The 27,213-nt window shown below is 31.8% G+C and overlaps 1 protein-coding gene across 10 annotated transcripts in view; it reads right to left on the bottom strand.

Annotated features, from left to right (window-relative positions):
- The window catches only part of LOC127709457 (uncharacterized), a 378,921-nt gene that overhangs the window by 198,027 nt on the left and 153,681 nt on the right, over positions 1 to 27,213 (bottom strand). For 5 of the 10 annotated variants that reach the window (XM_052215024.1, XM_052215025.1, XM_052215026.1 and 2 more), the window contains exons 32-42: positions 24,666 to 24,862; positions 22,621 to 22,748; positions 20,228 to 20,344; positions 18,742 to 18,885; positions 14,383 to 14,551; positions 11,303 to 11,554; positions 8,421 to 8,665; positions 7,112 to 7,249; positions 5,701 to 5,796; positions 3,483 to 3,674; positions 1,841 to 2,072 (exon numbers count right to left, since the gene is read on the bottom strand). The exons of 3 other annotated variants lie outside the window; for them this stretch is intronic. In XM_052215024.1, the coding sequence (XP_052070984.1) occupies positions 1,841 to 2,072; positions 3,483 to 3,674; positions 5,701 to 5,796; positions 7,112 to 7,249; positions 8,421 to 8,665; positions 11,303 to 11,554; positions 14,383 to 14,551; positions 18,742 to 18,885; positions 20,228 to 20,344; positions 22,621 to 22,748; positions 24,666 to 24,862 (1,910 nt within the window). The remainder of the gene's footprint in view (positions 1 to 1,840; positions 2,073 to 3,482; positions 3,675 to 5,700; positions 5,797 to 7,111; positions 7,250 to 8,420; positions 8,666 to 11,302; positions 11,555 to 14,382; positions 14,552 to 18,741; positions 18,886 to 20,227; positions 20,345 to 22,620; positions 22,749 to 24,665; positions 24,863 to 27,213) is intronic. 2 more of the 10 variants (XM_052215021.1, XM_052215022.1) reach the window with 2 other exon arrangements.

Genomic DNA, 27,213 nt, shown 5'->3' with positions numbered 1-27,213 from the left:
AACAAAAATGGTAAAATTCGTCATTTAAGGGCAATAACTATACAATAAGGAGTTGCCGGACGATTTTCGCCATATTGCCTTTAATGTATAAAATTATCTGTCTGATCATTTTTGCTTATCTAAGTTTCTTTCTATCTTTTTTAGTTTTCAAGATAATAGGCAAAAATAAAAAAAGGTAAAATTTGTCATTTAAGTGAAATAACTCCTTTCAGAAGTCGTCTGACAGTTTTGGCGTATATGGACAATTGGTAGAGCTCAACATTCTGAATATTTTTGCTCAGGTCTAATTTTCTCTATTTATGACGCTTTTCAAAATAATAGACAAAACGCATTTTGCCCCTATGTTTTTTTCCAGCCATGTCGGCCATCTTGGTTGGCAGGCGAGGTCATCGGACAAATTATTTAAACAAGATTACCCCAATGGTGATTGTAGCCAAGTTGGATTCAATTTGATTTGTCAACTGATGAGAAAAGCTCACCTGGCCTTTTATGACAGGTGAAAAAAAAACAAGAGGCTCTCAAGAGCCTGAATCGCTCACCTGTAATGTTTTGCTTAAATCTTTCATCAATGATTATTTTTGCTTTTCATTATATATTAATGAGTGGCTTAAAAATGCCATTTAAATGTTCTTTGTATCTGTCATATTTTCTTCAAAAGCAAAAAAATGCATTTTACCCTATGTTCCATTTTAGCCATAGTGGCTATTTTTCTTGACGTACAAGGAAATGAAATACAAAATTTATACTAGATACTCTGAAACTCATTCAGCCCAAGTTTGGCTGACATTGATTCAGCAGTTTTAAAGGAGAAGATTTTTTTAAAGTTAGAAAACATGATAAACAAATTGTGTACAATTGTCCTTAAAGGGCAATAACTTTTTAAGACGTCAATTGACAATTTTGGTCATATAAAAACTTATTTGTATACCTTACTTTGCTGAACATTTTTGCTGTTTACAGTTTATCTTTATCTATAATAATATTCAAGATAATAACCAAAAACTGCAAAATTTCCTTAAAATTACCAATTTAGTGGCAGCAACCCAACAATGGGTTGTTGGATTCATCTGAAAATTTCAGGGCTGAAAGAACTTGACCCAATGAACATGTTTGCCTCCATATCAGATTTGCTCTAATTGCTTTACTTTTTTAGATATAAGCCAAAACAGCATTTTACCCCTATGTTCTATTTTTAGCCATGGCGGCTATGTTTTTTTGACAAAACAAAAAACAAAACACAAATTTTATTTTAAATCCCCTAAGGATCATTCAGCTTAAGTTTGGTTGGAATTGGTTCAGTAGTTTCAGAGGAGAAGATGTTTGAAATAGATTACACCGGACGGACGACGACGACTGATGCCAAGTGATGGCAAAAGCTCATATTTCCTATGGAAAAGTGAGCTAAAAAGAACTTCTTCCGCTAACTTACATTTAACACTATTTAAAGAATGAAAGCTAGACGAAAACAGTAAGACAAAGGTTTTCGAAATAAATGACGTAGTAATTTTTGAATAATTGGTTGATCATTACGTCACGAATTTAGTAGCAATGAATAACATAAACCTTTACTAAATTATTTCACAGATTAAATGATTTGTTTTTGGATGCTTGGTAAACATGTAAAACTTTATTTCGAACAGGATATTACATTTTTACGGTGAATAAATCATAAAGTAGGACACGATCCATTTTTACATAATTGTCATATGAACTAACCTATCCCTAAAGTCTATCAAACTAACAAGAGATATTAAAAAATATTGTCTTTATGGGTTAAAATAGTTAATTAAAAGATTTTATTTTACATTAAATAGATTTATCTCCAAAAAGTATTACTTACGATAGCTGAGGTAATGTAAAAGTAACGTCTATATATTTAGAGTTTCTCCGACAAACAGCATTCCACTTACACTGACTTCCACACCAAATCATTCCTGGCCATAAGTTTGGAAGATCTATCTTAAGTTTCACCTCCAAACCTGTCTTGACATTTGATGGAAATGTTGGAACACAGTTGGGTACAGTTTTGTAAGTAAGGCTTACTGATAAAGCTATGGTCTGATTTTGTTGGCCTATAAGAAAATAACTAACATGTAGGGGACATTTTTTTTTATTTTTAGATAAACAAAGTTAACTTAGTTGGAGAATGTAAAATAAGAGTACTACATAGTGATGCTCCTCGAACAATCAAACAATATCACTTAAATTTAAACCTTGAAACAAAATTTAGTTAGAAATCTCTTCATTCCCAAGAAATTGAAAAACAGCAAACTACATCAACCATAAACAACCAATTTGCCTAATAAGAATAAACTGTGTACACAGAGATATTTCCCGGCGGTGTGACCAGATAACAGTCGTAGAAACCATCAACACCCGAAACAGTACGTGTAAGTCTCGTTTCCACAGCTTAAGAAAAAAGTAAAATATCAAAAAAATCGAACTTCAAGAAAATTCAAAACGGAAAGTCCCTTATCAAATGGCTTAATCAAAAAAAGATCGAACACATTGCAAACACTTGTATATCAGTCGCATAAAATTCCATTATATTGACAACATGTGTGAACAGAACAAACAGACATATTATGTACAAATGTCAAAAATAGGGGTACAGCAGTCATAATTGTGTTATAATCTTATCACTATAAAAACAAACAATTATGCTGTAGGCAAAAATAACAAACTATATATATAAATATATATTATTATCATAGAATATTCTAGAATCTTACTACAATATATTCTCTTTTACGCCTAGGAAATATGTTTGTAAGTAGGCAGATTTATAAAACACATTGTTAAAACTTAAATCCTTGGAATGATTACGATAATGGTCGGTTAAAACTGGTAAAGTATACGTAGATTCAGAAAACATTTTGTAAATACGACATCGGTCGACGTCCTCTATTTCATTAGACAATTTCAAATCGTCTCCATCGGACAAGTTTTTAACCTAGATACCTCACGAATAAAAGGGGTCAAACATTATTTCAAATCAGTCGAGTAGTTTCGTAGACATTTGATGTAAGAGGCTAACGGACGACGAAAGACAAGTGATATGAATAGCTCCCACTGGCCAGTTTTCATCAATTTAAAAATCAATCAAAATTCAATTCAATTTATTGTATTTAAATCTATGTGCTTCTGATGAAAGGTTCACAAAATCCGTATTAGCAAATAGAAATTTACAAATTACAAGTATGAAAAAATGGGTAAATTTCACCTGAAAATATATATATATAAGCAAGAAAATGTACAATATTGAACAGAAATCATCGCGGTTTGCCAAAGGCTCTTTGCATGACACAGACGGATAATGTGGCAATGTCATTTTTAATAAATTCCCTAAATGATTTCAGAGGGGGATCGAAATATTACTAATACCAAGAAACATCATTTCTTATAAATGATGTCAGCATGTATTTTAGTTTTTGCTGTGGGTAATAAAAGATTGAAATCTACGTTTTATCAACTGTACAAACCTCCGCACGCTGGCAAAATAAATTTCTTCATTGGATGATCAAAATTATAGACACCCAACGCTCCACATCTGTATTTAAGCTTGTGTTTTATAGATATCGCTTTTCCAGATGGACAATTTAATCCACAAATATGTTTACTGTTCAAGCAATAACCAATATCTGCATCAGTTTCTGGTCTAGGACAATCAGCATCTGTAAGGTTACACAATAACTTTCTAAATCAATATTTGTATTTATAACTATCCTATATTTTTCTATAACAATTTTAGAAATCGAATACTAGTATATTTTAAAAAAAATGGATCAAAATGGTCTAGGTTGTTATAATAAAAATAATACACATTTTTCGAAACGAAAGACACCTCATGAGGATAATAGTTGGATTGAGTAACTGGTGCAGGTGCATATGAATATACATAAATATTGGTGGGGTATAAATATTTGAATAGTTTAAAGATACTGAATAGTTTATGTCACGTTTGAAAAGGACAAACAACTAAATATATGGTGAGTTAGAAGTAGGTTACTGTGGCAAATAAGAATACATATGATTGACACAGGGAATCTGGTAGATTTTATTATATCTATTTCATGAGGTGGAAGGTCATGATCTATCTATATGGGAAAAACCCTAAGGTAAATTACAATTAGATAAAATATGTGTTTAACTTAATGGTTTGTGTGAAACCAAAATATCTAATCAAACAATTATTGAACTTGAATTCAAGGATGAAGGTCATAGATAATCTGTTACGGAGCGAAACATATCATCTTGAAGTAGTTATCCATCCATTAACCATATATCATAGTCTATATCAAAGTTAAATGGCTGGATTTTTGTCATAAGAAGTCAATTAGAATTATTACGCATAACTTGTAGTTGCATATCATACACCTACGTGCAATTATATCATCATTTACAAAAAAGTTTGATTAGTTTCTATGGATGGTGTATATGTCCGTCATATAAAAAGTCATATGAAACGAGTTTCTGTTGAAAATAATGTAAGGGTAATTATTAATCCAATGCATGCATTTATACTGAACTAAGTCCTATGTGTACGGTTTTTATGAAAATTATGAAAATTATGAAAATAATGTTAGGAAAATTATTAAACCAATACATGCATATATACTAAACTAAGTCCCTTCGAACTAGCGCTGTGTGATGGCCCAATTTCTGACGAGAGATGTCAAAGATGTTAAGGTCACTACACTGCATAAGGAAAAGCTGTCAGCGAATTAGTGTACGTGAAGACAATAATTCAATAGCAGAATATTTTATGAAAATTTTGATAAAATAAATTCATTTTTTTAGAGAAAGTCTATGTACAAGTGTTTTATAATAAAACTTACCCATGCAAGTTTATAAAAGAATTATTAAATAAATATATTCAACTTTTTTCTTAAATTTGAAATATCATATGACTAAAGATCGTAAAAGTGTCTGTCACAGCTGATTGTACCAATATAAAAATACTTTAACGTTTATGTATCCTATAACAAATAATGAAGGACATGTTGGTTAGTGGGTTTGTACAAAAACATTTTTTTTTCAATAGAATAGAAAAACAATGGATATGGGGTATCCATCCATGACACAAGTTTACCCTTTGTTACTATTGATGTATAATATCAAATAAAATTAGATTAATGAAGATCATATTGGTTAGAGGGCTTGGATAAAAATATCCTTTGTTACAGTTAACCCATATGTGAAGTCAAAAATTTGTCAAAAAGAGGTAGCTGCTCACAACACTAGTAAATAAATTTTAGTCTGTTTTGATTTTAACAAGATCTAAGAAGCCGGAACAATAAATTTTTCGGTCATTTTGGTAAACTTATACTGCCCACACAGTTCGCTTGCAGTAAATTCAGTACTGTTCAGCAGTATCTCAGACAATTCAGTATGATGTTGCTGTGTACGGATGAATAGCAGCTACTAAACAATCTGATCATAGACTGAACAGATCTTAATTGATTGCAGCAAGTGAAATGTTTGAACAGTACTGAATTTACCGCAGTGGATAAGTTTGAAAAAAAACCCTGAATTCTGAAAACGGAGTAATAATTTAGTGTTCAGTTTTTTGGGAGCTGTTCAGGTCAAAATTGGTGATATAAAAAGCCAAAAAGTCGTGTAAACCTTTGTTGAAGCTTACGAATAGATATGATACTATCTGTAAAAACGAACTTTTAGAATTATCAACTTTGTACTCACATTTTACATAAACTTTAAATCTACATATATCATAATTAAGAGCTCCATCATAACCAATGAACACTTCATTGCTGCTACCATATGTATACAGTTCATCTGAAAATAAAATACCAATAAAATTTCAAGAAGACAGCAAACCGGGTTTTAGATAAAGCAACCAAGGGGCATAACTTCTGAAAGGAAGTAGTGAAAATCGTCAGACCAATCCTCACCTCAATTTTGTCATAAGAAACAATATATTAAAATTTAAAAGTATTGAATCAAGTGATCTAAATTTTTCGCAATGAATCGACATAAAAATCATTTACAAATTAATCAAGGACCATAACACAAGAATAGCAGAATTGAAAATCGTCGATATCAGCACTTTTTATCAATAACAACATATTGATTTGATTTTTGATTTTTGGTGTTTTAACGCCACTTTTAAGCACCGCTTTTGGGCTATTTCGTGGTGGCCAGTTTTTATTGGTGGAGGAAGCCGGAGTTCCCGGAGAAAACCACCGACCTTCGATAGGAAAACTGACAATCCTAGTCAATAACAACATATAAAATTTTAGATGTATTGGTCAATCGCGTCTCAAGTTATTTCACGGAAACGACATAAAAAAAAATATGGTACCAATTTTACTGCACAAGATGCGCATTACGAAAATAGATGTCTCTTCTGTGATGCTTGAGACAAAATCATTTGAAAATCCAAAACCTAGTACAAAAGGCTGATAAAATCAAAAAGGACCAACAGTTTAGCAACATCCGGTCAAGTAAGCACAGCTTTGCATGTAGATATAAATCTTGATTTAGATCATTTCTAAAAGTGTATATCAGCAAATTTCAATGCAACAACTCCGTTTTTATTATGCAAGTACCTTATAACTGACTACTGGGCTGTTATGAACCTCGAGGCAGATCACCAATAGAGGTATCGACCCAGTGTAGTAATACAATAAACGGTTTCAATTTGACTTCACAAAATATGAATCACGACAATTAATGTATCGTTATTGACTTATGTTTCAAGCCAAAAATATTTGAATTCAAACCTTAATACAAACGTTGAAGAACTGATAAAACCTATCATTTCACTTTGTGTACTTGTAATATCACTAACAGATTATTTTCATAAACTGAAAATTTAACAAATTTAATCTTCGACAATCTTATATAAAATAGTTTCAAACTTTATATGAAAAGAAATATCAAAATCGCCAATAATAATTATTGATGTATTCTTCTCACTATTTTCAAATGAAAGTTCTGGAGTCATTTTGTCAAATATTGTCAACACCACTTCGAACATACCTATTGAATGTCAAGAATTGTTCTACCCCACTCAGACATACAATAAAGATTCATATTGATCATTTCAATGACGATCATCAATTAGAGTTTTATCTGAAGTTAAACTTACCATCGTGAACTGATGTGTTCACATATTTCACATCTTCAAGCTTGATGTACTTATTTTTCAGGCCTGTAAAAGCTGTTAGACGTTCAGTACCAAGCTTTATTTGATCGTCAGGACATCTTATTTTGGGCCTTGTTCTATCTGTATATATTTCAAACTGTTATTGTCAATATAGAACTATTATGGTTTTTTTAACGTTGCATTTTTCAAATTGGGATATTATGTAAGGATTTTTTTAGTAGATTATTATTGTTTAAAATTTAATAAAAGTATTAACTCATCAAATATACCAGGAATAAAATTTTGCACGCCGGACGAGCGTTTCGTCACGTAAGATTCATCAGTGTCGCTCTAATTAAAACATTAGAAAGCAAAATCAAAGACGGTTGTTAAGCTTTGAAAACCAGCAATTCCGAAAAGGTAGACGAAATACATGTTAGGCAACCTATACCTGGGGTTAGGTAGATAAACCTAAGTGTTCCTAACAATTCAACATTTTATATACAGTAAATTAAGAAAAATGAACATATCATATTTAATTACGGCTTCAATATCTTCAATGAGAAGCATATTTACAAAAATGCCAACATAACCTCATATTGAAATAAGGTCTTTTACAGCATGATTTAAACCTTAATGAAAAGCTCTCTTCGTACCTCTTTTTTAAATTATTAAATTTAGACAAACTTTACCGATTTGATCAATATCTTGTTGTGCTTTGACAAATATCAGAAAATAAGATGAATTTAAAAATCTTATTTCTCATTCCACTAAAAAGCCTAAGACCACATCTATACAAACAGCTACACGAATGATTTTTAAATTAATGATTAAAGATTTGTGAAATTTCGCAAAATGTCATTTAAATGTTGTTGGTTTTTTTTATGTTGAATTGTCCTTCTAACTGTGTTGATCCAAGTGTCATTACTGAATTTCATGTAGACATATCTCACGTCTTGCTTATTGGCATTTAGTTATTCTTTAACTGCTTGTAAATAATCAGAACAAGGTTAGTCTCCTCCTTTTCTATGTATAATAGTCCTCATAAATTAAGATTATAGGAAATTTCGTATGTTCAAAACAGAAAGAAGTTGATATGTGAGCAATTCAAGTGCTAAATATTACTTGACAATGGAAAACAAAACCTCAAAATTATTCTGTTCACAATTACAAAATAAGTAGAAATCGATAAAAGAATAAGCATAAAAATGCAATTGTATGGCTTTACGTGTGAGTATAACGTGAATTGACTGACTTATATGCAAACTCTACAGGAAATGATCCTTCTTTTAGACAATTCCATAATGCATACCTTCATCAAGACATTCAGGGAAATTGATATCACAAACATTGTCATCTCCTGCCCCACTAGGTACTTTTTTAAATGTGGACCTGGTCAGTTTTATATTCGTCCATCCTTGTATCAGTTGGTTTGATGACAAATGACTTATGCTGTCTTTAGCCTTGTATATGTCTATATCATTGAAAACTGTCTTGTAAATCCTCAGTTTTGATATTCTACCAAGAGTATCCCCTGAACCAAAAATTACTTGCCAACTGAAAATGAAACTATGAGAAATGACATTTCAGCAAGGGCCACGCCTGCGGATTTTATGTTAGGCGCAGAAACAACAAATAATGCCAACATATCCCTTGAAACAAACAAAGCAAAAAATGTTCATTGGGTTTTAATTTTTGTAAATTTCTACCCAAGGAATACTTTTCTGATATGTTATACGTAGAATTCACATGTTGTTGATAATTTAAAAATGGCGGTAGACGGCTGATTAGCGTGTTATATTCACGTTTTAACTATTGTTGCATGTGTACCTTAAACAGATGTTGCAATGTTTATCAAAACATCATAAATGATTGCACAAAACATTGTGTCATACTAGTGACCTGTGGAGTCAATGTGAAAATGTGAAATGTCAATGTCAATAAAAACTTTTATAATGTTGACCGATAAATCGATTTATACCCACGTTCCTGCTTACACGAAGGACCTCCATGGCAGAGTGGTCTAAGCGGTTGAACTACTGTATCACTAGCAAATCGACTCTGAGATAATGAATTCGAATCCCGTACTTGGTAGGTGCGTTCGAGTCCAAAATTGTATACGCCAGGCGCATGTTTCGTCAACAAAAGACTCATCAGTGACGCTCGAATCAAAAGTTAAAATAAAGTAGTAAAAATTTTCCATCCTTATAAGTATCATTGAGGGGCTTCCTTTTAAGTTTAAGTTTAATAAATATCTATTAGGATTGTTTAAATGGTTATTGATATTTAATAAAGAAAAAAAATCCTGTTGATGGTATTTTTTAATCTGATCAAAAAAATATATAATTCCATGAAGGTTTTAATTAAGTTATTTAATTAAAAAAATATCAAACCAAAGACAATATCTAAATATAAACTGCAAACAAGATATCAAAAAATAAAAAGATGTGGTATGATTGCAAATGAGACAATTCTTCACTAGAGACAAAATGATGTAGAAATTAGCAGCTTTAGGTCACCATACGGCCTTCAACCTGGAGCAAACCCATTCCACATAGTCAGCTCTATACAAGGCCCCGAAATGAGAGATTTAAAACAAAATTAAACGATAAAACTAATGAACTGATTTATGTACAAGACAATAAACGAAAACAAATTTGATATACATTAACAAATCTTAATACGTTTTGTAAATGCACATTTTCACAGTGGAACTTCTTTTCTTTTGCGTTATTCATTTTTTGAAAAAATAACATTTACCTTGAAAAAAGTATAGCAAAAATATCGATCTCCAAGGTAAATTAGAAAAGGGCAGGTCCATAAAAACTGTCAAAATCAACCAATGGAACGAGTGGAAAACAAATGTAATATTCCTGATTGGTACAGGAATTTTCCGACGAAAATGATGGGTTAAACCTAGTTATCAGGCTCACAAAACCTACCAAAAAGATCAGATGAAAATTCAGTATGTTTTGCCATATTCATTCTTAATTGCTATACAAAATTATGGGAAAAAAGGTGAACATAATTATTACAATAATTATTGAACTGATGTTCGATTTGGATATGAAAAAATGGACTGTCAAACAACAAATAGCAAAACCAACATCAATAAAATTATACTGATGTTCATATCAACCTACTTTCGAAGGCTACTCTATTTTTCAGCTATCTCAAAATAAATTTCATTGCTCAATAACCTTTATATTTGAAAAATGACAAAATGGAACACAACTAACGGTGGAGTGCCACTTTATATTTCTTACTTCTCTGGTTTTTACCTGAAGTAATGCTTAAAATCTTCTGTCCAACAGTCCTTGTTAAAGTTGGAATACCTTAAAAACATGTACCTCAAATATTCGTCTGACAACTATATTCTATGTCGTGTAATTTCTACCTTTTATTTTTAATACCTTGTATCAAATTCACCAAATGTACATAATTTGGAATTTGTAAAAATTGCAGAAACATATTTATTCTTTAATGTACTTATCAGGATTTTAATTATCACCGATCTGTACAAATTTTAAATTATCTAAATATTTAAACATTTATAATACATAAATATACACAACATTTTTGTTAACGTTTTAGGTTATTCTAACCTCAGATGCAGGAGATTTACACACGCGACAATTTTTCCTGACACAGGCATTACATGGTGTAAACTTCCCAAAATTAAACTGCGACAAGTATCAATTTTTTACCGACACAGTTATTACTTGGTGTAAACTTCCAAAAATTTAACTGCGACAAGTAACACTTTTTTTACCAACACAGCAATCACACTGATGTAAACTTCCCAAAATTAAACTGTAAAGTATTTTGGTGTAGAAAAGAGTTCCCTTCAAATGAGACTGACACATTTATATTGAATTCGTTTTTAATCACACAAGGGAGATCCTGTATCTTAAAGAATTATGTTTATCTTAATTAGGAAATCTTACAATAACTGTCAAAGTTGAATGCCGTACGGTTGCCTATAATTGCTTACAACCACTTCATTTGAACTTTGGTGTATAGTTGTCTCATTGACAATCATAACACATCTCCTTATCTTTGTGTGAAGGGGAAGACCAGTAAGAAATATGCATGAAATATTGCAATGTTTAAGTGTTTTTAGCGGAGAGTGTTTCTCATTCTTTCACATAATGTTTCTTCTCATATGTCTTATTCTATCTATTCTTGACTTACCTCACATATTCATTGAAATTTAAAATCACTGACATCCAATCATATTCTGTCTTCTTAATTGAGTCTATGAATACTTTAAACTTTCCTAAAGGTTCCCAGGAGAATACCATAAAATGCCACTTTCCATCAGCAACATCTGTTTCATACTGAATATCCATTGTATCTGTAGAGTTGCGAAGAAGGACACTCTGCCCTTTGGCTATAAATTGCTGAATATTCGTATTGAAGGTGGGATAAACAGATCCTATGGGTCTATATCCAAATAAAAACAAAGGTTTTAAGGCTCTATGTATGTTTTAACGATGCAGTCTAGACTCTGAGTTATTTATCTTGTACATCTTGATATGTACAAACAACCATGATTCAGGATGTTCGCTACTCTTGTTTTTTCATTTTTTTTTCTGATATTTGGAATCTTCTAGTTTTATCCATGTAGTGCCAATAGAAATTGTGCCCGCTAACCCAATTTCTCTTTTCATAACATCATTACATGTAGCCAATTTTGAACATCTTATAAAATCCTTGTTATTTTTCATAGTCTTTACAAGAAAAAGGTGTCAATGTTAAATACATGAAAAATCTAGAGAAAATCATTACCCACTAAATCTTTAATTGTTTATATCTCATAAACAAGAACAAGGACCTGTAATTTTTTTTCTACTTTTAAAGTTCTGTTTTTTATATACTATCAATTTATAACAGTCTTTTAAAAAACATTTTGGAACAGAGGAGCAAACATCCTCAAAGGTTATAATGTTTTCCTAATGTATTTCCGACCAATGCCGCTAGTGCTAAATTTGCTTTGGTGTTGTAACAGTCCCATCGAAGAGATTATTTTTGATAATCTACACTTAGCGTCTACAAAAAATATGATGCATCGACTGACATTTTTCTGAGGCAATCAAATATCACCAAAGTAAGTTTGAGGCACATAAACTGTTACTTTTTGTTTTTATCAAAATTAGTGTTATATATTTCTATAGTTACATTACATAAATTGAAAACTTTTACGGAATATTTTACTCATGTCATGACTTTTTAAGTAATGGACTACTACTCACAATTCAAGACTTTTTAAAAGCTATTGAAAAAGATTTCGTAGTGTTAAAGTTGAAGTCAACCCTTCGAAAGTTTTATAAACGCTATCATATATTGGTTGATTGTAATGGACTTAATGTCCTCTTTTCCATGATTGTGACATCACCAAATGAGATTTATTACCGATTATGGAAGTATAAAAAGAGCAATTATTTGGCCAATAAAATTTCAAAACTAGTAATTGTTATGCATGTCTTTCAAAAGTATGCCAATTTTATAGAAATAGTGAACTGGTTGATATAATCTTGTAAAATTAGTACCGATTGGTAAATTCTGATTTCACTTTGACGTCATAATCATATTGAAATTAATATGCTTAACCTAAAATGGCTATTATACGCATAATTTTTCTTCTTCTTCAAACAATGATACAAGCCATGGCCTAATCGAACATTGCCTTACCCATAGAAATAAATTTTACACACATTAACATCTTTGTAAAATACATTTCATAGCAAAATATTCTTTGTATTTAGCTTTTAGCGATAAATTTTGTCAAAATAAGATTCAAAACATCGCTGATTTATTATTAGTTTGCAAAGCCAATAATTCAACTTATTTGAATTCGTATTCATGTTAACTTCAGTACGACCCTTAACTGAGCATGTGCTTAGAATATTTAGTTATAAAAAAAGAATGTCACCATTGAAAAGTGAAACAAGGCAGCTACCGTGAGTAATCTTTCCAGTGACTGATTCTGTCAACAAAAACATCTTTCTTATATAGGTAAAACGATGATTTTTATATTTTTATTCTATGACATGAAATCGAACAGACATGAACATGCAACATGTAGCACAATATCAGCCTACCCTCGAGCTACAGGAGAACATCAGATCACCGAAGAGTTTTCCCACCGAATGGTCACTTTTTCTTCGACTTATGTTCTTTTATTATGCTTTTGTTATTTTCTTCTCATTGTTACGGAACCATTTCACTAAGAAAAATTGCAATTAGTTAAACTATCCTTTTACCAGCACTAGTATCAGAAATCAAGAATTTACCTTTTGTTTCGTTAGAAATTGGTTGTCTTCGAAAGCATTGGTATAACATTTCAGTGCCTATGAAACTTCATTGTAAAGATATATTTATCAGCTACATCATGAACATGATGTACAGAAAGGAACTTTACAATCAATACAGATAATTACAATATGGAAATCACAATTCTATGTAAATATAGTAAGACTATCAAAACAAAACAAACAAAAAACAAGTTATCCAAAAATATGCATTTGTTGAATTTTTGGCGAAACTCAAGGACAAAGATTTAAACACCAAAGGTCAATGGAAATTTGACAGTTCAACTGAACTAAACTTCAAGGAAAATAATGTTTACTGGATAAGTCGAAGAATAAACTGATATCATACGTTCTTAACATATTGTTTGAAAAGAATTATATTTTCTTTTAAATTATGACTACTTTATTAATTGTAATTACTTTATTGGACATTTTAAATAGAATTAAAGTCACGTTTTTGAATTTGCATTTATAATGTTACTCACGGCTACATTGAAATAAAGAGCATTATAACAAATTCTGTTACTTTGCTTTTTGTTTTTTCTGTTAAAGAACACCGTATCCCGTTTCTTCCATTCAATTGCTTCTATGTAACTTTCACATGTAATTAAATATATCTAAACAAATGAATGGGTCGACATTGGTATGTTTTACATTTAAATTATACCAACAGCATTGAGTACAATGGCACTTATCTCAACTGGAAAATGTTTAAGTTGGAAATCCGTGAACGTTTATTTCAAGATATACAATATAAGTTTTTTAATTGGGTATCATTATCACTCGAATGCCTGCATAATACAAAAACATTTACCCCATTAAAAGTGATTTAGTGAGGTTTCACTATACATTAACCGAATCTATTCTTGGTTTTGGCAAAGGTTCTAAATTATATCTGTTTGCCAGGAGATACACACAATTTAAACTTTGGAATAACAAAAGGCAATGGTGTACACTTACATTTTCTCTAATGATACCAAAACAGGATTTTCTCCTGCACTTGCTAGAACTCTAATCCAAAACATGATCGTCATACTATTATTTGTGTGAGACACAATAGGATTTCTCAAATAGGCCGGCATTCCATTCATATATCTGTCCATGAAGATGTCAAAATTCTCATCAATACCTTGGAAAAACAACAACAAAAATATATTTGCTCAGTACAGTGATACTGCAGTTAATGTCTATACTTGAATCAGACATTTTCACATCTTTGTAAAAAGTTAAGGACATTACATTTACGTTGTATTCTCAATACAAGTGTTGCCTTTAACAATGTTGCTTAGTCAATATTATCCAAAGATGCTTATTTTTTTAAAAAGAAATAACATATTACTTTGTAACAAGTTATAAGCCTTATATATTTGATGAGTTTTTTTTTCGTGCATTTTATACAAAGGTACTTGTCAATTTGAGTTGTCTAAATAAATAGATATTTTCAGAAATTGAAAACATGGATTTAAGATTTGTTTAACGCAAATTTCATATCAGATCCAAGAAAAATGTGAAAAGCATTTCATGAAGCAATCACTACGAAACAGTATTATTTGGCTTTTCTGGTATCAAACCAATGTTGCAGTTGGTACTGATCATCAGTTTAAAAACTAACAACTGTATCTATCATTAAGAAAGCTATTTAAAAATATACATGGCATCCACATATTCACAGATGGCGGTCTCAATATCACATAGAAGGCCGACATCATTCACGAACACTGAATATTGAACTTAATTGGCACTCAACGGATTTTCCACATGAACTGTACAATAGTACACGTATGCTAGTTGCTGTGTTGAACAGGTATTGCAATATGATCTCTGTAAGATAATTCTATTTTAAAGCTAAAAGTTAAGGGCCGCCAGTGTTTGTTGAAAGCAATACTCAGTATACAAGGATACAAGGATACATAGTAACAATTAAAATGAACCACCATCTTAACATTATTTTGCCTCCTTGAAAGACTTTTGACAATGTGCTGTAAAAAACAAATGGTATTCTGAGGGTTGCAGTGTAACACCAAGCTCAAAATAACCCTGTTTTCTGCTAAGCTTTGAAAAGATACTTTTGACTATTGATATTAAAACTTAAAAAAGCATTGTGCTTAAGTAGATGACAGATTCTCAATACAAGCAGCGCCAGGAATGTTATGCCCGTTCCAAGCTGTTGTTATATAGAAATATTATAGGGTGTTTGAATAATATTGAAGGGATATAAACCACATGTTTATTAAGATTGTGGATGATGGCGGGATGTAGATGAAACAAAAATTGTTAAAGTGCACAAGCTCCTGAAACTAAATATATCTATCTATCTATCAATTTTAATAAGCTTAAACTTTAACGACATTTTATTTAGGTTGAAGGCGAAACACAGTAATTATAGAGTAATATGCGTTTCCCTCTTTTACAAACTGCAGTCATTTTAATTAACCACAAACCATAAGGACCAGGCCAGTAAAAATGTTGTCGGCCCATACACATTTACCAAAAAACAAAAGCATCATGAGCCTATTTTAAGCATATATTCATAAAATTTATGAAAGACGTAATTTATCTTTAACACCATAAAATAAATATTAAACACTAAAACCCTTTTTCTGAATAATTTGTTATAAATTGTGCAGTGTGTTGATTCCAATCTATTGTAATCATATCAAAGTAAATTATTGATACAAGAATAACATTGTAATACATGAACATACTTGAATAAGTGCACATTTTTTACGCTAAATTGATGAAATAACGGATAGATAGACAGGTAGATTTAAGTAAACGGTAAACTATATTATGTCAGTCGTTGACGGCCGTTTTAAGCTGCAAACAATATCGCTTTAAATCGTTTAAAAACAAATTTTCCGTAAATAGCACCCCTGCTATACATGGTTGAAATTCCCTAATAAAATAGCTAACAATTTATTAAATTTGATATGCTATTTGCAAACATGCATTCCAAAAAATGCAGAAACTTACTTTACGAAAAAAAACAGAAAATGGATCCGAAACACTAATTAGATCTTAAATAAGAAACACTATTTCTTTTATCTATAGGTGGGTTTTTTCGTATTGTAAGTTTCTGCATTTTTTGAAATTCATTTAACATATAATTACGATATTTTATATTTTGAATGTCATTCCTTAAAACCTGAAATTTTTAACGCTGACAATTCTTGAACAATATTTTTGACATACATACATAAAGTTGACATACATTAAACTCGTTGTAATGTCAAAATCGTAACATTTATTAACGAACCAGGAGATGGGTAAAACAAAATCTGACAACCAATTATCTTACAATAATTCATTACACAAAAAATGATAGCCTTCCTGCTTAAGGTTTCTGATAAATTTGTTAACAACAAAATCGTAACGTTGAGCATTTAACCTTGGAAATGAGACCAAGGCTATGAAATATACACAAATAGTAATTGTATATGAAATATAAAGTTTACCTATTACTTATAGTATCTGAGAAATTGACATAACCATAACATTCATAAACTGAGGCATGAAATCAGGTCAAAATAGGTGAACTTTGGTAAACATGTATTCCTTGTAATGATTATATATACAAAATATAAGTGATTGAAAGCAAACGTGTGATAAAAATCCTTTTTCGGGTCATTGAACCATGGTATTAAGTTACAGGCCAACTTACATTTGAGCAGTCGAACTTTTCAGATCATAAGGCATTAATGTAAACAAAACATAAATTATCCAACTCACATATGAAATAGGAAGTTTTTTTCTAAAAAGGATAATGCTGTTGGCATTGCTATCGCAGCAGCCGTACTAGCAGCCATGCATCTACTACACTTAAGCATTAAAAGAGGAAAATATATAACAAGTCGTCAAATATATCCGGCTTTTTATCTAGACACGCTAGATACGCGTTCCGTCTGTACAATACTCATTAGTTTGAAAACAGTCTTTGTATTCGGAAGACCTCCGCTAGCATTAGTAAAGACTTAGTGATTGTAAAATGTGTTTATAGATACCAGCTTTACATTGTCTTGTTTGCTGGTAATGTACCTTCGAAAATGTCAAATATAATTTCAGCATAGATACCAGGTTAAACATTTTGTACGCCAGACTCGAAATTAAAAAGACCAAATAAAGTACGAAGTTGAAGAGCATTTAGGACCAAAAATTCCGAAATAAAGCTAAGATAATCTCTTTTCCTGGTTAGAAAATCCTTGGTATAAATATAAAACCCTTTATAGTATACGCCGGCGCCTTATAAGAATATAGATAATTTCGCATTCTGCTACATTCATTGTAGTCCCGACAAAATAAACTACCGGTTTATTCATTTTCACCTCAATTTCTGTTTTTAAAGTAAAATGGTTGTGCTTCTGTTGAATTGAAATAAACCTTACAATAAATATGAAACAAAACATCTTTAAGACGATTTATTTCAATATTTTAAGTTTAAAAAAAAAGATAAGGACGACTATCTTTAATGCATTGATACAAACAGTAGTTTTAAATAACGATGTATGCGATTTTTATATGTTTAAATAGAAAAGTCTAAGGCTGCATCGCCATTGTATATCTTGTGATCAGTATAAGCAATTACCATGATTACAATATAATAAATGTACTTAATATCTCATTTTGACATTAAACGATGGTTTTCCTGATAGATTTTATTGTGACTAGCCAATGGAAGTTGTTATAACTGTACTTGTAAAGAACCTTAAGGTAACTAACCATATCAAATTTTCAAGATAAGAATTTCAACTCATTTTGCATTTGTACTTTTAGTAGAAAAGTTACTGTTTTAACAATAGAAATGAGAAACTAGTTTCAAAGATATCAAAAATTGAATTGATGACAATTGCGACGTTAAGAACATATTCGACATATTTGGTTTTAGTTGGTAACGCATCTTCATTGATTTTCTACATACTTTCAAATGACGCATTTAAACCTATGTCCTCTTACATGTAAGTACTGGGTACTTTATTGTTAACGGGATTGATACAACATGACAATTCTACATATTCATCAAATTCTCAAAGAAGAAAAGCATATTGATTCATAAACTCATATCCATCATGATGTCACTATTATAGCCAAAGAGATAAATATAGCACATAAACTCATCTTGTATTTACGTTTTGTTACAGCAAACATCAAAGGCTAAAAATAGATATTCAAAATCATGATAATGAAATTATGCAAATTGTCTTCAACGGTTTATGCATATGCCAACATTAGTCCGAAAATGAACATTTTTCTTTGAAGATAGAAAAGAGAAATTTACCCGAAACGACAAGTTACATCATCTTGAAGTAAACAAAATTTACACACCTTTGCATCCATTATCTGTAAGTAAGTTTCCCTGTTCACAATAACATATATACTTTTCTTTATTAGATATACATTTAGCTGTAGCATGACAAGGATTACAGGAACATGGGTCAGTGTATATAGAACAGGTAGTACCAGAATAACCTAAAAATAAAGACAGCAGGACAAGGATTACTGGAACATGGGTCAGTGTACATAAAACAGGTAGTTCCAGAATAACCTAAAAATAAAGACAGCAGGACAAGGGTTACTGGAACATGGATCAGTGTACATAGAATAGGTACTACCAGAATAACCTACAAATACAAACAGCAGGACAAGGAATACTGGAACATGGATCACTGTACATAGAACAGGTATTACCAGAATCACCTACAAATACAAACAGCAGGACAGGAATTACTGGAACATGGATCAATGTACATAGAACAGGTACTTCCAGAATAACATACAAATACAAACAGCAGGACAAGGAATACTGGAACATGGGTCACTGTACATAGAACAGGTACTACCAGAATCACCTACAAATACAAACATCAGGACAGGAATTACTGGAACATGGATCAGTGTACATAGAACAGGTACTACCAGAATCACCTACAAATACAAACAGCAGGACAGGAATTACTGGAGAGTATTATGTCTTTATTGTATCTTGACATTTATGACTTAGTTCATTAAAGGTACGAAAGCGAAGGCGTAGTATTACCATATGAAATTTTTGTAAATTTGCGTTATTTCACAAATCTTTTTGCCGACGATAATTCGAACCGTGTTAGACTATTGTAATGAATGTTTTACTACTACACCTATAACTTATTTTGCAAATATTTTGGGTTATTTCGCAAAATATTTTGCGTTATTTCGCCAACATTTTGCGTTATTTGAAAAAAATACTATTGCTTCCTGTTTGTACCCTACTTTTGCATTCGGTAAACGTGGTAAACAGTAAGTTAAAAATTATCCACCATAGACCAAACAACGTGAATGTTAGCAGCTACAAGTCACCGAACGGCTTTCAAAAATAAGCAAACCTTAAACTGCATAGCAAGCTTAAATAGGCCAAACATAACGCGAAAACCAACGGCAAGATTTAACAAAACATCAAACAAATATGATATACTACAACAAAAGAACTTGAACATTGTACTGAAACTTGTCTATTTTTGAAGAAACAATGTATTGATATAATTTATATTTTTATCGTTCGCTAGCCTCTTCTTCACCATCACTCTTATACTATCAGAGTGACAACCAAAAGGTTGGACAGAAGGGTCAAACTCAAAACTCTTGCACAACATGTAAACATGATATTTATTTTGTAAAATATGCCAAAGTAACTAAAACTTGTATGACGGAATATTACCAATGAAAAGGTTTGGTGTTTTCTACATGCACTAATACGCAGTATATTGAACTTCTAAGGTTAAGTTTACAATTTAATGATAATTGTATTAATTTGGCTAGATAATAAAATACTCACTGTCACCACATTCACATTCAAATCCGATAGGTTTGGTGACACATTTACCATTATTTTTACACGTGTCTGGATCAGCACAGTGATCTTTGATTAACTGACAGCTAGTTCCAGCATAATCTAAAATAATCAATATCAAGAATTCATCAAAAATCATTATATTATCAATATGCAGAACATTGTATGAATTCATGTCCAGTAAACAGACGTCACATCCGTTGCCTTATTAAAAACAAGTGCATGCTATCTGTACATTTTATCACCCTTGCAACAACTTCTTAAAGGCTGCATAGGTAACATGTTCTTGTTACAAGCTAAATTTCTGCCCCTATCCAACATATCCGTACTTTCTAGTGTCGGTCGCTATAGTTCATTTGCCAATTAATCATTCTGTAAGTTATTACACGCTTTTTACACAAATTGTTTCCCTTTGTCAATTATAGACTGGTTTTATATTGGACAAATGGGCTTTTCGCTTAGGATAAAATTCGAATATCACGGCCCAGGCCATGTGTAAATTTCCAACAAATCTAGGGCTTCCGTGAATTATTTCGATTCTAATAAGACAAATACGGTCATTTAAAAAACTGTAGCGAGGGCGGGAATGCCGTGTGTGTGGTTGTGCTTTTTTACCCCCTATTAGACAAAGCTTAAAATTTCTAATAAATCTATAGCTTGCATGAATTATTTCTTAAATAACTGCTAGAAAAAATGCGTTTAATTCTTTTATTTTTCAACCTAAACATTTCTAATTTAATTTTTTTTTCTCGTAATCTACTGTCAAATCCACAGTTAACATTTCGTTAAAAGCCGCCATGTTGACTTACTGAAATCAGTAAATGTGCAAATAATGCAATAGAACAACACCTACGTCATATAAGAATAAAAAATAACTACTGATATCCAAACTGTTTAGCTTCACAAGCAATTAAATGTAATTAAAAGATTTGTAAAACTTGAAGGCTACACTAATTACGCATAGATAAATTTGATCTTTTTGCTAGCTCTTCGTGTCAATGAAAATGTATGTCCATCCTTAGGGAGACAGCTAAAACTATTCCCAACCATAATCCAGATCAATCGATTGATTTTGCAAAGCCCATATATCTGAAGTATATTTCATTTGTTCTCGTTTCGAATATGCACAAATATCATAGCAGGAAAAGAAAGAAAATGAAGGTCAAGGAGGTGTCTAATGTATTTCTTACTTATGCATGAATGTCTGCAAAGCTGGGAAGATAGTTTACAAGACATTCTTTTATTACAAGTACACTAAACAGCTTCTTCCTCTTTCTGACAGGTTTTCTGTCTTATTAATGATATGCAACACCTATTGTTGCAAGACATAATATTTTTATTGTAGGGCAATTCCTTTCATATTGTTATAGGTACACTAACACCTAAAATCACAAACCATATACATATTTTCATTAGAAGTTAAGTGAGTTCTTTAGCAGATGTTTTACTGGTACTTTAGATCAAAACATTTACCGTCATTACAGTAACACTGAACAGTTCATTCCACATCCTGACATGTTCCTTTGCTTAAACACTACACAATACTTATCATCATTATTGTTTACTTGTATACTACACAACACTTACTGGCATTACAGTTACACTGAACAGTTCTTCCCACATCCTGACAACTAACCTGACTTGTACATTATATAAGACTTACCGTCATTACAGTTACACTTTTGGGTTCCTCCTACATCCTGACAGGTTCGCTCACTTGTACACTACACAACCCTTAGGTCATTTGTTAAACTGAGCAGTTTCTTCTAAATCCTGACAGGTTACCACATTTGTACATTGCATAACACTTACTATTATTACAGTTACACTGAGCAGTTCCTCCCACATCCTGACAAGTTCCCTCACTTGTACACTACATAACACCTACTGCCATTACAGTAACACTGAGCAGTTCCTTCCACATCCTAACAGGTTCCCTCGCTTGAACACTACACAACACTTACCATCATTATTGTTATACTCAACATCTTGACAGAATCTCTCACTTGTACATTGCCTAACACTTACTGTCATCAAAGTTACACTGAGCAGTCCTTCCACATCCTGAAATGTTCTTTCATTTGTACGCTATTTAAATTTACCATCATTACAGAAAACTGAGCAGTTTCTACCACATCCCGACAGGTTCTCTCACTTCGACACTCACAATCATTATTGTTACACTCAACATCTTGACAGAATCTCTCACTTGTACATTGCCTAACACTTACTGTCATTAAAGCTACACTGAGCAGTCCTTCCACATCCTGAAAGGTTCTATCATTTGTACGCTATTTACTAACTGTCATTACAGTTTCACCGAGGCGTTCCTTCCACATCCTGACATGTACTTCACTTTTACACTACACAACGCTTACCGTCATTACAGTTACATTGAGCCGTTCCTCCCACATCCTGACAGGTCCCCTTCATTGTACAGGGATTGATAATACTACAGACTTCTGGGAAATTGTTACATGTTCCTCCTGTTGTACCACCTTGACATCTGTAATTGAATCATTTTTGTAAAAATGTATAAATAAGATTTTAAATGTATTGGTTAGATGGTGACAATAGTTGTATAATTTAATAATAGTTTTTGCATTTCTTACATTTTTCTTACATTAATATGAGTTGTTGGTATCTAATTCAACAAGATAACTACACCACAGCAATATATCCCCCATCAATAACTATGGAATTGAATTCTGAAAAGCATACTCGCTGTACCACTGCCACACAGTATTGAATTATTTAAAATTCATAGATTGACGTTATAAAAGTGAACAATTTATCACATTTAACAGATTTCTAACACTACTTGTTTATCGGTCACAATATCTTATGGAAAGCATAGTACATGTAGCATATAGTATATCAAATTTATGACAAAGTTAAAAATACACGCACATACTATTTATGGCTCATCTTAGACTGATATAATCACTAACTTTAACGTGTAGAGTTAGCAAACGTTTCAATAATGACTGAGGGGATTGGTTCAAATAATCTCCAATAAAATAAGACATACCAATGCTTCGTCGATGCGTGACCAAAACCGAATGCAAAATAACAGCGCTTTGTACAGTTGTTTGCCGTCTTAAAGTATCAAAGAAACCTTCAACTTAGAGCATAACTTTTATCTAGGTGCAAGATCAATACGGCACCTAGCACCAGTTTTGGTCGGGACTTTTGCAAGGAAGGTGTCGAGTATGCAACAGTTCTAAAATCGAAATTTGGGAAGAGTATAGTCAACATAATTCGACAAATGGTCTCAACAAAGGTATGTTTGCAAAGTATCATTCTGTGTTATAAAGGTTATAAAACTCCCCTAGGAATTGTCAAATCATAATGACAGTACTGTTACGTACAGATGAAGACAAGTTTTAGGATGAATGGTCTTATAGGAGTTTCATGTATAAATGTAGCTGCAAGTGCTTGCAATGACAGTTAAAAATATGCTGAATGAAAATTTCTGACCAGACTAAGTGGTATTAATTTGTATTTCATAAATTTTCTATTTCTGGTTGCAGTAGTATTTTTGTTTGAAAGCAGAAGGGATGATGCAACTCTTACCTAAAAGAGGATCGTAACTATTCCCTATCATTTTATTTGATATTCTCAACAACTAAAAAACATACTGTTATGGCAAATAAAAAAAAAAAAATTTTATACTGAAAATATCAGTTCGCCCTAGCGGGCTCGCTTGATGTTCTTACTGATAAAGTGAAAAGCCAAAAAAAGCTATGATTCCTCGTTTAACCTTTTGGTGCTTTATTTCATCTAAGAGGAATTACGGCAGCTGGAAGTTTGTGACGTCGCAATGCCCAACTACGACTTCATTCGACATATGACATCACGTCTGATGACATTTCATTGGAGCCCATTAAATGAATATTACACTGTATAATCTTCGATGTTTAACTGAAAGAGATAGTATTGAACATGGGCTTGCATATATTGAAGAAAACAACAATAGGTGTCCCTCCGGCAGGAGGAGGGTTAATGTATTGTCAGCATAATTCAATAGGTGAATATAGTTGCTTAAACCCTCTTGCTGCCGGAGGAACACAAATGTTTATATTTTTAATTGATGCAAGAATATGTTCATTACTGTATCATGTGTTTCTCTTTTAAAGAAAATAAAATGTCGTATATCATAAGTTGCAACGTAATTGGGGGCGTGACATCATATATCTAATGATGTTATAGTTGGATGTGTGACGTCATAGACGCCTAGCTGTAGTATTTGCTCACAAATGAAATTATATCATATTAAATTAGCGGCAGCAAAAGTTTTCGATATGATTAGACACAATGAAGATACTCATTTAAATCTGCATCCAACACTTTAACGCAAAATTAAAAGGAAGGGAAAACTGTGAACTAGAAAAAAACATGAAAGAGACTAGAAGAAACAAACCTGCAAAAATACTCATCTGTAAGATTAAAACAAACTCCTTCATTGGCACATGGTGATGGAGCACAGTACTCCATTGGAGTTTCACATCTCTTTCCAGTCCAGCCCTCCCTACAACTACACTGAAAGTCAGCTACCATGTCTGTACATGTACCTCCATGTTTACAAGGGTATTGTTGTAGACATTCATCTATTTCTTCCTAGTATGTAGTAGAGAAAATCTTACATTCAAGAATAGATAGAATACTATTTGAGATGTGCATTTCTAGTACAAGGACAAATATTTATGGTTTTAAGTAGCAAAAAGTAAAATAACAAAACTACTGAACTCCAAGGAAAATTCAAAACGAAAAATCGATTAGCAAATGGCAAAATCAAAAGCTCAAACACATCAAACAAATAGAAAACAACTGTTATACTCCTGACTTAGTACAGGCATTTCCGTGTGTAGAAAAATGGTGGATTAAATCTGGTTTTATAGCTAGCTAAACCTCTCACTGTATAACAGTCGCATATAATTCCATTATATTGAGAACGAGCAAAGAGGTACAGACAATTTCACCAGATTTTTTTTTCACTCACGAGGGGAAGTTTAAAAAGTTTGGTAGCCATTTTTCAAATTTTTGTATTGAACAATATTTTGGGGTCATCAACCAGACTTTGCTTCGCTTGAATAGATCGCAAATGTATATTTTCCTTCAAGGTTTCGAAAGTCTGGTATTCCTCTTTTAATATTAATGCATCACAAAAAGAAATAATGCATTAGAGCTCGGAAAGTGTACCAATTTATAATAAAATAAAATTCCGCAAAATTTCATGAATGATCTTGGCGCATTAATAATTAACGTCATGGGAATACATGGTGTCTTGAGAATGAAAGCTCTCAAACTGAAGTTTATTTCGTTACATGCATGATTTCAATTCGAATAATATCTCTTAAAAAGAAATTTGTGAGGAAGGTATTGCTTCATTTCGATTTTTCTGCATTATTCGGATAGTTATGGATTTCAACCAGTCAGCAATATGGCGGCTCACTCCTTGGTTACAACATGTCAACTGTGGATTTGACGGTAAGTAGATGCCAATGAAAATAATTTTTTTATTAAAAATTGCAAATCTTTGGGTTAAGAATTATAAGGATTATAAGAAAAACATTTTCTAGAGGTAATTGATGTTTAAACTGGGTTGCCTACTCACAAACATTACATAAAAGTTCTTCATTTATTTAGTTTGTGAGTTAATCGCCCCAGTTTAAACATCAATTACCTCTAGGAAAAATGTGTTTAAACCTTTTATAGTACCCATGTAATTTGTAAATCAACACATTTTGTTGTCAAATCCCAATCCTAGATTCTCTAAGTATTAGGAAATCTATATTTGGTGTTTGAAATAATTGTAAGGTTTAAATGTCATCCTTGCAGGGTTCGTCTGACCTTGTCCACAATTCATTGGTTCATTGGTCAAAACTTAGTTTTCCTTGTAAGGGTTATATCTCAGACACTACATTCAATAGATCAACCGACTTTGATATATATCCGGTTCATTTGATCTTGATCTCATGTGCCTGATTTTTTGGTCAACGTTACGTTTTTTGTGATTATGTCTGATTTTAAGATAGTATTCGAAATATGTCCACTATATATATGTCGTCTAACTTTTACCTCATTACATGGTTTACATTTCATTTTTAAGTTTATGTGGTAAGGACCGTTTTTCATAGATATAGGAAGATGTGGTATGAGTGCCAATAAGACAACTCTCCATCCAAGTTACAATTTATAAAAGTAAACCATTATAGGTCAAGGTACGGCCTTTAACACGGAGCATTGGCTCACACCGAACAGCAAGCTATAAAGGGCCCCAAAAAATTACTAGTGTAAAACCATTCAAACGGAAAAACTAACGGTCTAATCTATATAAAAACGAGAATCGAGAAACTCGTATGAACTACATAAACAGACGACAACTACTGTAATCAGATTCCTGACTTAGGACAGGTGCAAACATTTGCAGCGGGATTAAACGTTTTAATGGTACCAAACCTTCTCCCTTTTCTGAAACAATAGTATAACATCACAATGTAGAAAAACACACTATAAAATATCAATTGGAAGGCTTAACTCAATCAAAAAACGTAAATTAACACACAATGAATGAATAAATTTGACCTGTGACACCTGAATGCAAATACACAGTTAATAAAAAATTACAAGGGATAAATAATTAAAGTCAAAAGTAAATAAACAGGTTTAAACAAAGTTAAAGTATGATATCACTGTGAAATTTCAAATAATTTATAGAAAATCATCACTTTTGAAGAAACCTGCGTCATATTATACACAGGTAAATGAAAATAATTTTGTTGTTAAGTATACTTCTTCTTCTGTGTGTATAAAATCATAGTCTGTAAACAACTACACTATATGTAAGAATTGATTGATGTGTGTACACGTCTGTCTTGCATTGTTTACCTAGCTTACTCTCATGTGCATGATTCGAATGTCATCGGTACGTTTTGGTGATAAGGTCGTTTTCTCATATACTGTAAGGA

The sequence above is a fragment of the Mytilus californianus genome, unplaced genomic scaffold (genome assembly GCF_021869535.1).
Source record: "Mytilus californianus isolate M0D057914Y unplaced genomic scaffold, xbMytCali1.0.p SCAF_7, whole genome shotgun sequence".
Classification (NCBI taxonomy): Eukaryota; Metazoa; Mollusca; class Bivalvia; order Mytilida; family Mytilidae; genus Mytilus; species Mytilus californianus.
The sequence above is the reverse complement of the archived record's forward strand: the minus strand, read 5'-3'. Positions and strand labels throughout refer to the sequence as shown.